This window comes from Gorilla gorilla, chromosome 21 (genome assembly GCF_029281585.2).
Source record: "Gorilla gorilla gorilla isolate KB3781 chromosome 21, NHGRI_mGorGor1-v2.1_pri, whole genome shotgun sequence".
Taxonomy (NCBI): Eukaryota; Metazoa; Chordata; class Mammalia; order Primates; family Hominidae; genus Gorilla; species Gorilla gorilla.
In genome coordinates, this window is record NC_073245.2 from 44,674,548 (window position 1) to 44,690,970 (window position 16,423).

Here is a 16,423-nt window from a genome sequence, read left to right on the forward strand (position 1 = left end):
GGAGGCCAGCGGGGTCCATGTTCTGGAGCTGTCGTCAGGTTGTGGGTTTCTAATAGTCTTAATAGTTTGAGGAGTCTCAGTGGTGATCATTTTAGGCAGGAGAAGGAATTTCCGTGGTATTAACTGAGGACTTGCTGCCCCTCAGCAAAAGGAAAGCGGGAAGGGAGGTGTCAAGGGCCGTCGTCTTCTGGCTCTCAGTGAGTCTCAGCCCCAAAGTCATGCCCTTCTCCGTTTTATATATTTGGCTACTGCACAGACTTTCTATGAGAAAAAGGATTCTTATGTTGCTATTTAAAAATCAAGGTTTTAATAAGAACTGCCATAAATGTGTATACATATATATGTATATATGTATGTATGTGTGTATATATGTATGTGTGTATATATGTGTATATGTATGTGTATATATGTGTATATGTATGTGTATATATGTGTATATGTATGTGTATGTGTATGTATATATATGTGTATATATGTATGTATATATGTGTGTGTGTATACACACACACACACACACACACACGGAATTTTAGCAGTCAAATGTATGCTTTTAACATGCCTAAAGTTGTTTTTAAATCCATGATCATGTTGGTTCCCAGCCATATTCCTACAATTTTTCCTTAAAGCTTAACCTAAACCATATATATAGGATGAAAAAAAATTAGCACAAGTAAGTATGTTTGGGAAAAGCAGCCCTTTTGCTTCCTTCAAGGTGGGATCCAGGGTTTTGCATAGAATGGAATGTTCAGCACTGAAGGTTCAGAACCAGGGATCATGTTTGCTCAGTTTTCCAAACTAGCACTTAAGGATTGTTATGGGAATTTGGTTTCAGTCAGTTGCCCATGTGCTAGGGTGAGAGGTTGTGGAAAAGCTACAAGTTTTTTGCTGGTCACTGAATTTCAGCAAGGCATGTACCCCGTGTGCCTGTGTGTGTGCACGTGGCGGGTAAGGGAACTGAGATTTAAAACAGTGCATGAGAGTTCTGCCTGTGCTCAGCAACTGAAGGGCACCTGGGAAAGGTTCATTCCCTTCCCTTTCTAACAGATGAGGTGCTGGAATTACAGGTTTATTTGTTCTAGAAAATGTACTGAGGACCTTCTGTGTGCCATACTATTGGCTAGGAAAAGGTGGAATCTACTAGTAGAAAGATGTTTCGGTGCCCAACTAGATGAGGAAGGATGAGAAGTGGCAGGTGGTGCTGCTGTTGATAGGACACAGTGGAAGCAGAGCATTCGGTTTGTTGTTCAGTGTTTATTAAGTAGATTCAGTCTTATATATGATATACAGATTCAAAAGGAAAAGGATTCCACATACTTATGAAATCAGTGCATTTAGCAAGTAATACCATGGAGATAACAGCTCGATTAACAGCTCATTGGTCTTTTGTTAAGTGAGGGAGAGAGGGAGTCGGCCTGTGCTAGTCATTCCACAAACAAAACAGAATTTAGTCGCATCACGTAGAGAAGACACATTCTAAGAATTAAAATATTAAGCCACATTTACTGGTAAAACTCACTATATAGAACACAAATAATTTTTATAGAGAGCATTGAGGAGGAAGTCCTCACCTGCTTAGGAGAGCCACGTTAAGTTGCATAGGTGCATATCTGTAAAAATATAATTTAGAGGTGAAGCCATTGATTGAGTCACCTTTAAAAGTTGGTGCCATCCACTGTTTGCCTTAAGTGCTTACTATCTGGAGCCCTGTGCCCCTCCCCGGAGGTGGGACCTCATGAAGGAGCTGCCCCCAGAGGAACCCTGAAGAAATGGCTTATACTATCTGCACTGAAAGTCTTAAATCTCATCTCAGATACGGAACTCGTGCTCTTCCAAAACATGTCTAAATTATGCCAGAGGACTAAAGACCTCTTGGGTTGCCCCTAAATCCTGGTTGGCTTGATCCTGAAGGCAACATGAGTCATTCTGACATTCCCACTCCCAGGCTGCCCAGGGAAGAACTACATTCATCCCACAGCTCTGCAACAAAGTCCTGCCTTCCCTTTTCCTCTGTCCATGCAGTTACCCACCAGCAGCCAATAAGAGGTCTCTCTTCTGACTCCTGCTCCTAAATGGACCACATAATTGAGGCATATGGGCCATCTACCAGGTGGAAAGTGTTTTTCAGCCAATCTGAGTTCTACGTGGTGTAGGTTTTTTGTTGTATTTTTAGGTGGAAACATAGGTAAAAAGTGAGAGGTTTTTGTTTGTGGCTTTGCTAAGCAGATGAGCTTAGTGAGGTGCATCTTCCTCCTCAAGAGCAAGTCTTGCAGAACACACAGGGACTGGGGGCATCTGTACATGTAAACAGTACACTTTCACTGAGTCCAAAATTAGGAGCAAAAATACAAAGGTTCACATTGGTCTTAGGTAGATACAGGCGAAAAAGGATTGAGCTGTTTAGCTCAGAAACAACAAAAACAAAGTTTCTAAAGCACCACTAAATTATATAAAAATCAGACCATGGACGGATTGAAACTGGTATTCTGGTGAAATACTTTACTATTTTGTAAAAAGTTTTACAAAAAATTACAAATTAAAAGTATCAACCCTCTGAGTTCAAAGCAGCATTTTGAAAATGAACTGGTAGTTAATCCTGTAACCACCCTTAGAGTTGTAAGTGGCCCTTGGGAATAGGGATGGATGGGTTCCACCTGTTTGAAATCCTCGAAAACCCTCCTAACTCCCTGCCTGTCCCCCTCCCCATCAGCACTGTCCTTGGGAATAAACTGTCCTTTTTAAGAGTGGTGACAGTAAAATGAATTTCAGATGGGTTACACACACTATCACTTGTCTACCTGATGATCCACCACTAAGACCAATGCCCACTTCTCTGATGCTACCCTTCTTGTGGGATTAGCCCCCTGCAAAGACTCTGGAATTGGAGTATCCTACTCCTGCATTTCCTTTTTAACTTAGGATCCCAAATGATCACTTTGTGCCCTGAGGCCCTTCAGAAGATTTTTAAATGGCTGTGGGACAGGGCTTTGGGAGCTCCTTTTGGGAGAAGGCAGTCCCTCTGGTGAGGGTGAGACAGCAGCGAGCTTAGTTCATCAGAACCAGCTCTTTGGTGCCCTCCAAGTCGGGAGTAGGGGGAAGGGGTTGAAGCTGCATCTTTTAAAACAAAAGCAAAACAACAAGTTCCCTGACTGAGCCAGCTAAATGGAATCCTGTTTCCATGCAGAAACTTGTTCCTGATTCTGCCATCTCTAGGGCTTCAGGTGTAGTTTCACTGGAAAGGAGGAGCCCACCCAAGAGGTGGGGTCGACATGATGAAATCCATTGTCCTGGAGGGGCCTGGGAGGCCCAATGGACTTTAACAACATATTCTTTCCTTTCTCTTGAAAACACATTGAACCTACGCTCTTGCCGCAGTACTAAGGCAGGCTGGAGGGTGGTCAGTTCCAACAGCTTGAACTCAGAAAAAAAACGACTTCAAACTGTAGCTTATGCTGATCTTTAGATCTAATCCTTGTGTGGGTAGGGGAAGGGAGCCCCTTCCCCAGTCTTTCTCACTCCTGTCTGCCAAGAAATGCAAACGGTTCATGTCTAGCTTGGGTACTGCCTCTGGGAGGAGAAGTGACACATTAAGTAACTGATACCAGGAATTCTAGGGTGGCGATTGTCTCTGCCAGGTTTTAACATTAAGATTTTCACAAATTGCCTGGGGTAACATTTTGCAAAAGATCTTACTGATTACTTTGTAGTATTGTTCACACACAAAAATAAATATTTACACGAATTCAAATGTTGAGGGGAGTAGTACTGAGCAGGTGGGGCCAGATGTGTGGATGGCTGGGGTGTGGGAGAGGCCTTGGGCACTGGAGGTTGTGCTGTGCTAAGGGTGAGTCTCAGGTGTCCTGGCCCTGACCAGAGGCCTGGGGATTGGTCAGATGGAAGGCAGAGGTGGTGTGGCTGGATGGGGTGTTGGAGGCCACTTGAGAGATGACCACCCCCAACCTCTAGGGGCCGGAAGTAAGCACGGGGTGGGCACCCTACCTTTCAGAGTTCTGGACCTGAGGCAGGATGGGGCATCCTCACTGGTGCCCCCCGCCCCATCCCTCCTTGGGGGGAGTCTGCCACAGTGCCGGGAGGCAGTGGCCACAGCTGCAACAGGCAATTGGCTGCAGAAAAGCTGGTTTGGGAAGGGGTGCCTGTTCTGGGAGCGAGTGGCTCTCCGTGGCCATCCTAGGATCCACTCGGCCCTGGCTCCCCTGGGGCCTCTCTGCTCTGAGGGAGGAAAGGCAACAGAGGGCTTCTGCCAGCTCTGGGCAGGGGCGGGCAGCAGAGAGCTGCTGTCATGGCTACGGAGTGTTGCATGGAGAGGCCCTGGGGGCCTGCTGAGGTCTGGGCGAGTCCCTGGTTTAGCAGCACTGGTAGGTATTGCACTGAGCAAGAGGAAGTGCCTATCAATCAATCAGGGAGGAAGGAAACCAGGCCAGCTTTTTCTTTTTGCCCTTTTCCACACTCCAGGGATTATGGGTTTCTTCCAGGACCGGCCCCTCCGGAAGGGCTGGTCTTAGGAGAACCCAAGTGGCTCCTCCACTTCCACTGATCCCTTTACTCCAAACATGGCGCAAGGGGATGGGAGCTGCAGTCCGCCCTGGAGCTCACAGCTGCCTGATAGCCGGGGCTCACCCTGAAGAAGCGGCCCCTCTTGGCAGGAGTCTGAGGGTCCAGGCCTGTGCACAGAAGTTCAGACCTGGCTCCTGGGCAGCGGGGTGTGAGGGCAAGGGCCCTGCCAACCGGCTGCCATCTCCCAGCAGTCCGTCCTGTCAAGCAGCTGAGGGCCAGAGCTGGAGGGCTGCAGTGGCTGGTTAGGGACAGGACGCTCTCTGGGTTCCAGCTCCTGGACACCCAGTCTGGACTTACCTCCCAGGCAGACACATTGTGTGGGGGAGTTGGGGTGACAGCTGTTCAGAACAGGCTCAGGGCACATCCTGGAAAAAGCCCACGCTGGAGTGTGAGGTAGAATACAGGTGACCATGGACTGGGGCTTCTGTAGAATGGGGTCGGGGTGCCTCTTTCTTTTGTTTTGCTTTGCCATGGGTGTGCGTGAGGTCCTCCTGCTTGGCGGTGCCTAGGGAGGTGCCTGGTGGTGTCCCTGTGGCAGCACTGGGATCTGCAACAGGATGGCCTGGCCAAGGGCTAGCGGCCACAGGGTGCACCAGGCATGCAGAGGAACAGCCAGCCTGGCACCTGCCCTGCCCCTACTGGCCCCAGCCCACATCAGTGTAGTGATATGGAATGTTAGGTATAGGGATACATCCTTCTGATCAGACAGACACAGACTAGCAATCTGTACAAACACAAAAGAATCCATTTTCAGAAAAATAAATTACTAAGGGGAGAGGAAGAAAGGGTCCACTTTGTTTTTCTCAATAAATACGCAATTCTGCTCACCTAAGACTTGAAAGGTAATTATCTGGGGGTGGGATTCTAACATCAGGGTCCACGAAGGTGATTCTAAACAGAGCTGCAGCCCCAGCGCCTTGTCAGGGGAGCCCCCAACCCTTCCAGAGCTGCCCCGTTGGCCTCTTCCAAGCAGGTCAGAGCACCCGTGTGGTGAGATTCCAAAAAAAAAAAAAAAAAAAAAAAAGTGTCCTTGTGCCCAAAGTCTCAGGTGCTTGGAGTGTGGCTAGAAACAGCTCTTTTGGATCCCACCTCTTTCAAAAACAAAATGTACCAACTGGTGAGGCAGGAAGCCAGGTCCAGGCTGGGACAGCCTCCTTCCCTAGGGCAGTGCGCTCCAGGTGCCGGTGGGGTCAGTTCTGCTGTAGGATGAGGTTTTCCAGTTCGTCTGCAGAGCGCAGCAGGAAGGCAGCAGACTCCCGGTAGCCCGCGATGAGCTGCCGCACGGCGCTGATCTCTGTGGGGCTGAGCTGAGCGGTGGGCACGGGCCTGCTGGTGCTGGTGCTGGAGGGGGTGGGCGTGGGGGTGGTGGAGGTGGTAGAGGCCCCGCCTTTCATGCTGAGGTCCGTGGGCCCTGTGGAGAGGGAAGTAGGGTGAGAAGGGAGCAGCCACCCTGCCTGGCATCTGGGAGGTGTACCTTCCTTGGCACTGCCATAACCTATGGCCTAGTGCCCACTGTGAGTTGGGCACTGAAGTCTGTGGCTCTGGTCCATCTCCCTGATGGCTCTATCCCTAGTGCTTAGAATGGGCCTGCGGGCGACAGGGTTCTCAGAGAGAATCCTCAGGGTGATCTTGCAAGGATCTGGTTTTAGGTGAGGAAGAGGAGGCCTTGGGGCAAAGGAACTCCTAAGATCTGCCTCTCCTCAGTGTGGTGAGCAGAGCTTGGGAATGGGAAATACTACTTCCATTGAGGAACTGTGGGACAAGTGCTAAAAGCAAGCCTCTGCCAGTGTGCCTAAAGGAGCAGCACCCATCTGTGTGCTCTTCCCCAGCCCAGACACCGAGGCTGGAAGGGGAGATGGTGTGCAGGAGACTCTGCAGGTAGGCAGGGGCCCAACACACCTGAGAGATGCGTGTGGGGAAAGCCCAGGAGGAGTTGAGAGTCGAGCCACAAAAGGCCAGGAGAAGAAACATCTGTGTGCCCAGACAAGAAAGGGGCTTCTGTCCAGCTGGAGAGAGGCCAGCTGCCCTGGTTGTCTGGGGGGAGAGGTACAGGCCAGACTGGCCAGGCCATAACTGCACCCCCAGGAGGGACCATGGCAGCCAGTGGATGGAGGAAGGGGCTGGGTGTGTGAAGCCTCTTTCTGCTAAGCCTCAGCACCTCGAATCCCCCCTCCTGGGAGGAGTCCTGTGCCTGAGTGAGGTGGAGGGTTCATGCTGCTGGAATATGAGGGAGTGTGGGCCGGAACCATCAGGACAAGACTCAGACTCACTTCTGGAGAAACTGCCTGCCCTTTGTCCTCGGATGATGGCAAAGAGGGAGCCTGCCATCCTTTAAAACACACTAGGGGTGTGTGTGTTGGGGAGGGGACTGCCAGGCCCTGTCCTCTCTTGGCCTTTCCCAAGAAGCTCCTGGCTTTGGAGTCAGGCAACTGTGGATTCAAGTCCTGCTCTGCTACTTCATTGGCAAATTCTTTAACTTCTCTGGGCCTCAGAGCCCTCATCTGCCAAAACTAGGCGGCTCCTGTGAGCAGAAGCTGAGATGCCGGTTGTGAAACACTCAGCACAGGCTGAGACTCCTTCTCAGCCCACAGGAGGCCTGACTGCCTAGACTGGCCCAATGGGGAAGGGCTTCCAAACAGGTTTCAGAGCTTTCTGAATGGGCTCCCAGGAGACCTGGAAGCTCCTGGAATTTGAAAAGCATTCTACAAGGTGTTCAGCAAGAAACAGCCAAAGAAGAGAGAATCTGGGCAGGTGCAGGCAGAGCTGCCGCTTCCCTGGGAAGCCTTCTCTGATGCAGCCAGGTCAGCTTCTCTGTTGTCTGCCCTCCCCCTGGAGTCCCTTCCCCACAGCTTTATCTTCCACGGGGGTGTGAGGCTCCCCCAGCTACCCTGAAAGTTCTGATGGTCACATTCTCTCATGATTGCATCTCCATGGCAGTTTTTATGCTGCTATGAAGAGAGATGGACAAGCTCTTGTCACGGGAGGTATCCAGACTGGAAGTAACATCTTGGGATAAACTATGGAAACCTGACTGCTGCTAAAAGGAAGCTGGTGCAGCCCCCAAATGGGGAAGGAAGCTGGAGTCTAAGATGGGACAGTTTGTCACATGGGGTTATTTCCTCTCCAGCCAGAGAATGTGGACACCAAGGAGGAGGTCCTAGGAACTATTTTCTAAACAGTGTCCTTGGAATTGAGAGTTAAGGAAACAGTTGAGTCTGTTAAAATCAAACACAGGGGGAAGGGGTTGGGGCTGTGTCTGGAAACAGCAGCCAAACAGGTGACTGACTCCCAGGGTGTTGTCACAATGCGGGACTGAGAAGCTTGGAACAGGAGTACCTCTGCTAACTTCTGGATATTGCAGGGGATGGACCCAGAGGGATGGGGGGGAAGAGGGTCTGGTTCTCTCTAGGGTGGTTCTGGTCCCCTCTGCATCATGCTTGGGAGTGGCCAGAGCCTTCTGGCATAGTCAACATGAGCAGTGGTCCCGGTTCCTTTCTTTTCTCCTCTCCCCAAGTGCTATCCTGTTCATGCCTGTGCTCAGAGCTTCCTCCCTTCTCTCCTGGGCTGTAGCTGAGGCTTGGAAAGGAGAAGGTCCCTGTTTCCTGCAGCTGATCTGATCTGGAGACACCCCCATGCAGACTCTGGTTACAGCCAGATGCTCAGGTTGCCGAGGGACTGCCGTATGGTGGGTAGAGGGATAGGAGTGAGCATGAGTTACCCAGCACCCCAGGCAAGACAGGCCGAGCCTGATTCTATCTAAGCTGATTTGCATCTCCAGATGACAACATAATGAGCAAAGTGAGGAGCTCTGAGCCACTAATACGGCTGCCCGGCTGAGGTACCAAACTGATTGAACAATACTTGAAAGGCTGAGGCTGGGGAGGCCAGTGGGGCTGGGTGGCCCTGCAACCACGTGGCTGCCTGTTGTCTTCCTTCAACTGCTGGAGGATTTAAACAATGTTCTTCAAATGAGGTACTAGTGCTCAAGGACAGGGGCTGCCCCAGGCAAGGAGGTAAATGACCAGATTTCTGCTTCAGTGGCCTCCCCACCCACCATGAAGGAACCAGGGTATTCACAGATGGGAGACTGAGACCCCAGGATGCACAAGGGCAGAGCCAGCTGCCTCCCTGGAAGAATCATTCTCTGGCTGCTGTTTGTGCCTCTTGGGCAGGTGTGAATGGGCAGGCATGAAGCAGGCTCAGCTCTACCATGAGAGGCCCTTAGGAGGGTCAGGGGAACTTGGCAGCCGCAGCCCTGAAATAGGTCATGCTGGGTGGACACCAGGTAGAGGCTTGTCACCATCGCCTGCTGCTAGGAGGGAGCAGGCCCCAGACCACCCTCACCTCACCTGCTGGGCCCCAGGCCCCCATGTGTAGGGAGGGCAGGGCTTTTCTTCCTGGAATGAAAGGAGCCCGCCTAGGACAGCCACTCCACCTCTCACCGTGCTGGCCACTCCGGCCTTAGCTTCAGGGATTAGGGCCAGGCGGCCTCTTATTTTAGGTTAAGAGGCATTAGGAAGGGATGAGGAGTTAAGCCCAGGCAGGAATCTTCCAGGGACCTGCATATACTTCCTGGTTCTGGGGGGTGGGGGGAGTCAAGGCGAGAGGAGGCAGCCTGGGCTTCCTGCCATGAGTGGGGACTAGCTCCCTCCCTTGCTGCCCAGGAACAGTGAGGGGTCTCCTGCAGCCAAGGATGGGGGCTTAGGGAATCCTCAGGCATGTTTAGCCAAGACCTTGCACCAGGGTTCCCCAGCTTACAGGTGGCACCTTTCTCCAACCTACTCAAGTTCCTCAATTCTTCCCTTCATTCCCTGGCTTCTGAACGACCCCCAAAGCACCTGGCTTCTGCCTCCTGCTCTGCCCATTCAAACCTTCTTACAGGGGCAGACAGAATGACACAGACCACACAATTCACGGCCCTTCTGTGCTTAAAACCTAGCAGGGGCTCCTCCTGCACACAGAACACAACCCGAGTGCCTGGCCCAAGAGGTCCTGTGACCCACCAGGCTGACCCCACTCCTCCCCTGCTTCCCTTGGCCTCACAGTAAAGGGGTCTGAGGTTCCCCACTCCAGTTCGTGCTCACGGCAGCACCTGACTCCATGAGGAAGCCTCTGTCTCTTCAGGGGCTGTCTCCTCTAATGGTCTGTGCCCCATCTGCACAGAGTAGCCTGGGAAGTTACCGGAAAAGCACCTACTGAATCACCCAGCTACAGGAGCGGAGCGAGGGAGCAGGTGTGCACCATCACTCCGGGTGTCTCAGATGTAGGCTCCATGAATGCAGGGGCAAGAACGGAGGCCCAGCACCCAGGTGAGAAAAGCTTTCACCTCACAAGGCAGGCCCTGAGCTGAGGCCTGGGGAGGGAGCCGCCCTGCAGGCCAGCGGGGCCACAGCTGGGCCAGGCCAGCAGCTGTCTCACTGAGCCTCAGTCGCCATGGGTGAGACCGGGCTGCGGAGATTCAACTCAGGTCAAGAACAGGCCCTTGGCTGGGACTCGGCACCCACAGGGACCCTGGGGGAGTGGAACCAGTGAGAGGCGCCGGTAGTGAAGGTGGGAAGTGTTGGAGCAAGCGTCACTGGCGGTGAGAAGGGGGCGGCGGTAGGTTTTTGCTTTAACCAACTAAGTCTCCTTCACCTTCCAATCTAAGGACCAGCTAAGACGATGAAGTGGAAGGGTGCCGGAGCCGCCCCTCCTGCTCCCTGTGCTGTGAGGCAGCCCCTTTCCATCACTGGCCTCTGCTTCCCTCTACCCATTCCCCTGCCCAGGGCTGCTCTGCAGACCCAGCTGGGTGCTGGTCAGGAAGCCAGAGCCCAGGCCTCCCCCGACTCACCATTACTGTGGTTTCCTGTTTGGAGGGAGGCAGGGGGCTGCAGGTTGCTGCTCAAGGCCCCGTACCCGCGGTAACTGTAGTTGAGGCCGCCGTTGGCGTACACAGGGTCCTGGGAGTAGGAGGAGGCTGGCAGTGAGTAGGTGGAGTGGGTGATGGCTGCGGAGTCCCGCGAGTGCTGCTTGTCCAGGGCTATGGGCTCATCCTGCAGAGGGGAGAGGGGGGCGCTGGGGAAACCAAGGGGCAGCTGGCCCCAACTACCATCCCTGGACACAAGGTGGATAAATGCTGCGGCCCCAGGACTCCTGGGACCCAATGCTGCGGTTTGACCTGTGGGATTCTGTCTGTCCCCTCCGCCGGCCACCTTCCCCCCGGGGGCTTTCCCCATCTCTGCTCATCTCCCTGTCAGCATATCTGATCAGGGCCCTCTGGTCTCCAGATGAAGTCCAGGCTTCCGTATGAGGTCTGAGGACCTCTGAGAACAACACACCTGACCTCCACCCACCTCCTCTCCTTGTCTTTGCCCTCCTGTTCCCCCTCTGCCCTTCTCCCAACTGTATCCTTCACAGCTCCCTCAGTCCGCACCCATATAAGGCCTGCCCTCCCCGGCTGCCCAGGAGCGGCCCCTGTAGTGGCTGCGGTGGCAGGTACCTGTGAGGACTGGTAGATCTCTAGACGCATCCGCTTGGCTGCCTTTCTCGTCTCGCTCTCACAGGCAGCTGCCAGGATGTTTTCTGCCATGGCCGAGGTCAGATGGGGTGGTGTGGGTCTGGTCTGCAGGCAGAAGGGGGATGGAGCTAGCATGGGGCCCGTGGGGGCCCTGGGCTTGTGCAGAGACCCTGCCCCAGGGGTGGGTGGCACAGGGTGGGGTTTGGGCTCCAGCGCCTCAGTCTATGGAGCTGTGTGACCTTTCTGGGCCTTAGTTCCCTCATTTGCAAACCAGGGATTATGGTACTTGCTTCCAGGGCTCCTGGGAAGACCCTGGGTGAAGGGGCCTGGGCATCCTGGGAGTGTGGCAGGAGGTCAGTGGTGGCACCGAGGGAAAGTGTGGGCCAGGCAGGGGGGACTCACCATCTCCATGCCGTTCTTCTTCATGCGACGGCAGGACTTGAGGTACGTGCGGATGCGCTTGCGGGCCCGCTCCTGGAACTCGGGGAACTGCCGGCTGCAGGACTCGATGATGGCCTGGATCTTCTCCTTGGGCTGCTTGGAGATGGGCACCATGCGGTCCAGGTTCTCGTCCACAAAGAGACGCACAAACATCTGTGGAGATACGGGCCATGGGAAGGGCTGGCCCTGGCCTTGCCCCCATCCCACCCCACCTGTTTCCGGCCGGTGCTCACGTTGAAGGCCTTAAGACGCTCAGGGTCCATGCCTTCAGAGTCGTTCATCTTGTCATTGTCCTCATGGTCATCGTGGTCATCGTCGTCATCATCTGCCGTCGGGGCCCGGCCCACTGTCAGGTCCTCAGGGCAGCCGCTGACCTCGGTCTTGATGGAATCGTAGCTCCCAGAGCTGTAGGGGGGGGACTAAAAGGAGGGCAAGAGGCAGAGGGTTGGGCCAAGCAGCTGCTCATGCCCTTGCTGGGTCTCCTACAGGCGGTGAGCTTGGGGACCAGGGTGGCACGCATGCCCTGCTGCCACGAGAGCCATAGCTGCGAGGCCCTGAGCAAGTCACTCCCCTCTTCTGCTCCCTTCATCTGTGCAATGCGGACAGCAATGCTACCACCTCCCTCCCTGGGCTGCTGCAGGGAGGACCGACTGCAATAGTGTATGCAGAGACCTGGTTCCTGGGGCTGCTGAGCGCTTAGGAGGGTGTCAGCTGTTTCCTCAGCAGAGGCCAACACCAGGACCTGCCACGTGTACAGGGGAAAGGCAGACATGGAAAGGACTCCCACCACCCGCTAGCCTCCTCTCGTGCCAAGATATATTTTGGCTTCGGGGTTTTCCTCCCTGATCCCCAAGGGGCTGCAACCCCAAGTTGACAACAGAGTTGTCACCAAAGCAACGAGCATGCTGTCTGTCGGGAGGAGGAAAAGATGCGCTGGGCGAGGTAGCCAGCCAAGACGACAGGTCCATTAAGCAGGATGCGTTCCCGCGGCTCCTGAGCTGGACTTCTCCTGTCTGCCCCCCACCCAGGACAACACAGTGGCCCCTTGAGAATATGTGGGTAGAAAGGGAGAGGGAACCAGATCCGGCCTCCCCCAGCAGTCTCCTGTCCTCCAGTAGAGAAGGGCTCCAGCCCTCTGCTCCCACCGTGAGTTTCTCCCTGGACAAGCCCCCTCAACCATCTCTCCTTAGAGGCAGCTCCCTCTTTTCCTCCATGCCCCCTCCATCTTCTCATCCTTCATGGCTCAGCTCCCACATCACTTGTCTCCTGCCCCTGCCTCAGGGCACTGCTCTGGGACGGCTGAGGACCACTGTTGCCTTTTGGAAAGTTTGTGCCTTCGATGTGTCCTAAGTACTCATTCAGATCTTGACTGACAGTAGCCTGGAGACACTGTCCCTGCCCTCAAGGAGGTTGGCATCTAGCAGGTAAGGCAGGCTCAGGGAACAGGTGGCTGTATGGTCAGACCCTGTGATGTGGCAGCATGGCCATGGCACAGCCCGGAGGGGAACAGCACTCACTGAGGAGCAAATCCAGGAAGAAGTGCATTGCCTGGCACCTGGTCCCACAGCACGGCCCCTGCCAGGCCTCTCTCCCTGGGACCAGGCCCGCAGGGGTTGGTGCCCTAGGGTCACTGGCCTGGTGCCTGTCTCTTCGTCCACATACAGACTTGGATAGGGGCAGGATGCCGAGGGCCCCCGCTGGCTACCATAACTGGCCATGTGGCCCCAGGCAAGCCACATTCCCACGCCACTCCTCAGCCAAACCCTGAGCCAGGACCAGGGCAGACAGATGGAGAAAAAACCAAGATAGGAGCTGCTGGTGGCGTTCCTGCTCTCATCTCACTTCCTTGGGCCCCCATGTACCCTGTGGCCACAGTAGCAATGGCTGCTGAACACAACTCACCCCCTTCATGGAACAGCAGCTATGCCTGTCTCTTGGACCCAGGCAAAGCCTGCTCTGGCCAGAACCTGCTCCCAGCCACCTGTGCTAGACACATAGCAACAACTCAGCACTGAGCCCATGGTACAGAATGTCCCCACGAGACATTCCAAATGAGGCAGGCAGTAGCACCTACTCCACTCTCTCTGCAGAAGAGAAAACAGGCCCAGAGAGGGAGAAGAGCCTGTCCAGAGGTGTAAGCTCCAGGAAGGCACCTCTGGCCCCTGGGCCCAGGTTGGAGAAGAGGCACTACTACAGGAAACCTTAGCGGCCCGGAGGCAGCTTGTGGAAGTGTGGGGGAGGCCCCAGGAAGCAGGGGGGATGCCCACTGGTAGGGGTACCTACTGTGCCCACCCTTACCACCGTCCATCAGCCTAGTCAAAGGAGGAGTTCCACGGCCCACATCCCTGGGCCCTCGCCCTTTTTTTGCACGACCTATAAAATGGGGACAGGCACGCAGAGAAACCAGGCAGTGGGAGGCCTCGTACCTGGCTGTGCCGAAAGTGGCCACTTGCTGTTATCCCCAGCAGATGCTGTTCTGGGGGAGGGGGATGGGTTGTGGGGATGCATATCTATCTACCACCTCTACCAAGGCAGGGGCCGTCAGCTCCACTTCACAGGCTCGGAGAAGGGGGCCTGGCTTGGGGGCACACTCCAAGCCATCTCCCATTCCAGAGCTTCACCAGGAACCGAAGACATACCAGCCACAGCCACCACCCTGGCTTGGTGTCACACACATGGGCTGGCTCCAGCTAAGCTCTGGGCGTATACAATTTCATTCTCGCCTCGCGACGGCCCTTTACAGAAAGAAATGGACTCAGCCCCCAGCCCCACACACCTCGGGGGTGGTCTTCACCCCGTATTTGACGCGGCTCCGCAGCCCGTCGGCACCGCAGCCATCAGAGGGGTAGGAGGCTGTGCCAAGTGCCGTGGCCGGCGGGAGCTTGTCACACAGGTTGATGGGCTGATCCTCGGCGGCTGTGGTGAAGTCCATGGGGGCCACGGCGCCGTTGCCATTCATCTCGGGGAAGGCAGGGTCACCCTGCGTGCTGCTCGACGTGGATGGGTTCAGGGTGGAGGAGCCATTGCCGCTGCCACTCTCAGAGGAGGAGTCATCTGCAATGAGAGGCCTGGGTGTGAGGCCCCACCCAAGGCACTGTGGCCACTGCAGCCACCTCGGAGTATCCCACCCTGTGTCCTCCTCATGAGTGTCCCTGGGTTGGGGTGAGTGCTGCTACCCCACCTCAGAGGCAATTTGCCCCAGCCCACAGCCTCAGCTGAGGCAGCCACAGGGTCCCCTCTCCCAGAACAGAGGGGCCATCAGGAGGGGAGTGGCCAGGCAGGGCTGTGCAGGGCATGGAGGGTCTTCCTGCACCCCAAACTCGCAAGCATTATGTCCAGGCTTAAGGGAGACTGAGCTCCAAGGGTTTGGGAGTGAGTGGCCTGTCAGAGGGCCCTGGAGGCCCTCGAAGCCCGGCCAGGCTCTCCCTTCTCCCCAGCTCCCAGGACCGCACCTCCCACCCACCCTGCTCCTGCTGCCGGGCACTGCCTTGCAGCTTCGAGCTCTCAGAGCCCCTGCCCACAGTGGGCCCTCAAATGTCTCCTTCCTCTGCCGGAGGCAGGAAGGATGGCTCTACTGTGACCTCCAGCCATTCACTCCCTCCTGCAAGCAAGCCCAGCCCTGGCAGCCTAGGCACAGGCACGGTGGCCCCCGAATCTGCGCTCCGTGCAGGCCCCACGGCCTGGGACGTGCAAAGCCGGGGCTGCAAGGTCTGGGGTCTGCACGCGGCCCCCGGGTGGGCCTGCCCAGCGTCTCAGGGTGGGCAGCCCCGGCAAAGCACTGCGAGGGCGCCCCCTGCCGCGAAGAGCGCGCCACCGCCAGCCTGCGGGCGCCGGGGAGGAAACTTTAACTAGGGGACCAGACAGTTCCAGATACATTCCAGGCCTCTCTGCCCACCCAGCCCCAGCCCCAGCCCCGGCCTCCTGCTTGCTCAGCTGAGACGGCAGAGGCTGAAGCTGCACGGGAACTCCTGGGGTCACTGTCAGGTGAGCACCCGCGAGGGTCCCGGGGAGGCACGGGTGACCCTGGCGGCTCCACACCTGCACCCAGAGTGGGTGGGGGAGGGGTGGTCACAGCGGGCCCTGCCGCCCCTTCCCCCAGGCCAGGGTCACGCCGGACCCCACCCCCACCCTCCCAGCCGGCAGATTATGAAGATTTAGTCCCCGGTGCTGGGCACTGGGCACGCGCACCTCCAGAGCGTCCCCATGGCGACCGAGCGGCTCTAGCGCCCCAACCAATTGCTGGCCTCCCGGCTGCCCGGGGGCGGGTCCAGGCTGCCCATCATGCAGCCAGGCCGGGCAGAGGGGGATGGGAGGCCACGGCGGGGCAGTGCACCCCTCCCCCTCGGCTGCAGCAGGTCCCCGGGGCCAGGCGTCCTGTCCTCCTTCGGGCAGCCTAGCTCCACCACTCCCTCCAACCTCCCGCAGGGCAGCTCCGGGCTCTGCTCAAAGCCCGCCCATAGCTGCCCCTCACTGGCTGCATCCTCGGAGTCCCGGCCCGCGCTGGCTGTCCCCGGGACCTACTGAGTGCTGGCCTGGAAACAAAGTAATGACTGCAACCAAGGTGCCAGACCTCCTGGGGGACAGATGTGCCTTACTCAGCCTCGTGGGTAACAGGGAAGGTGACTTGTGAGAATGGGGGTGCCCACTTTCCTCCACCCGGGGAACCAGACCAGCTCCTCATGCAGCTCCCACTGGCTGCTCTCCAGCGCCCAGGCCACCCACATCCCACCTGTGAGAGCCAGGCCTAATCCTCACTCCCCTGTCCCATGCTTTCCTGTAGCTGAGTAAGAGTCCGGCCCACAGCCACTGGCACTCTCAGTCCTGTGACCTCTGCAGTCCCCCAGCCCAGCCTCACTATCCTGTGCTGGGACTCTGCAATCTGCCTGCCATGACACCTCCAGCTGAGCAGATGGC

The 16,423-nt window shown here is 55.9% G+C and overlaps 1 protein-coding gene across 3 annotated transcripts in view; it reads right to left on the reverse strand.

Moving 5' to 3' along the window:
- Nucleotides 1-1,231: 1,231 nt before the first annotated feature.
- NOL4L (nucleolar protein 4 like) overlaps nt 1,232-16,423 on the reverse strand; it is a 143,085-nt gene continuing 127,893 nt past the window's right edge. For all 3 annotated transcript variants that reach the window (XM_031004912.3, XM_031004913.3, XM_055373306.2), the window contains 6 exons: nt 14,286-14,563; nt 11,743-11,928; nt 11,471-11,662; nt 11,051-11,173; nt 10,403-10,604; nt 1,232-5,983 (listed from right to left, as the gene is read on the reverse strand). In XM_031004912.3, coding sequence (XP_030860772.1) covers nt 5,763-5,983; nt 10,403-10,604; nt 11,051-11,173; nt 11,471-11,662; nt 11,743-11,928; nt 14,286-14,563 — 1,202 coding nt within the window. In that variant the 3' untranslated portion in view covers nt 1,232-5,762. The remainder of the gene's footprint in view (nt 5,984-10,402; nt 10,605-11,050; nt 11,174-11,470; nt 11,663-11,742; nt 11,929-14,285; nt 14,564-16,423) is intronic.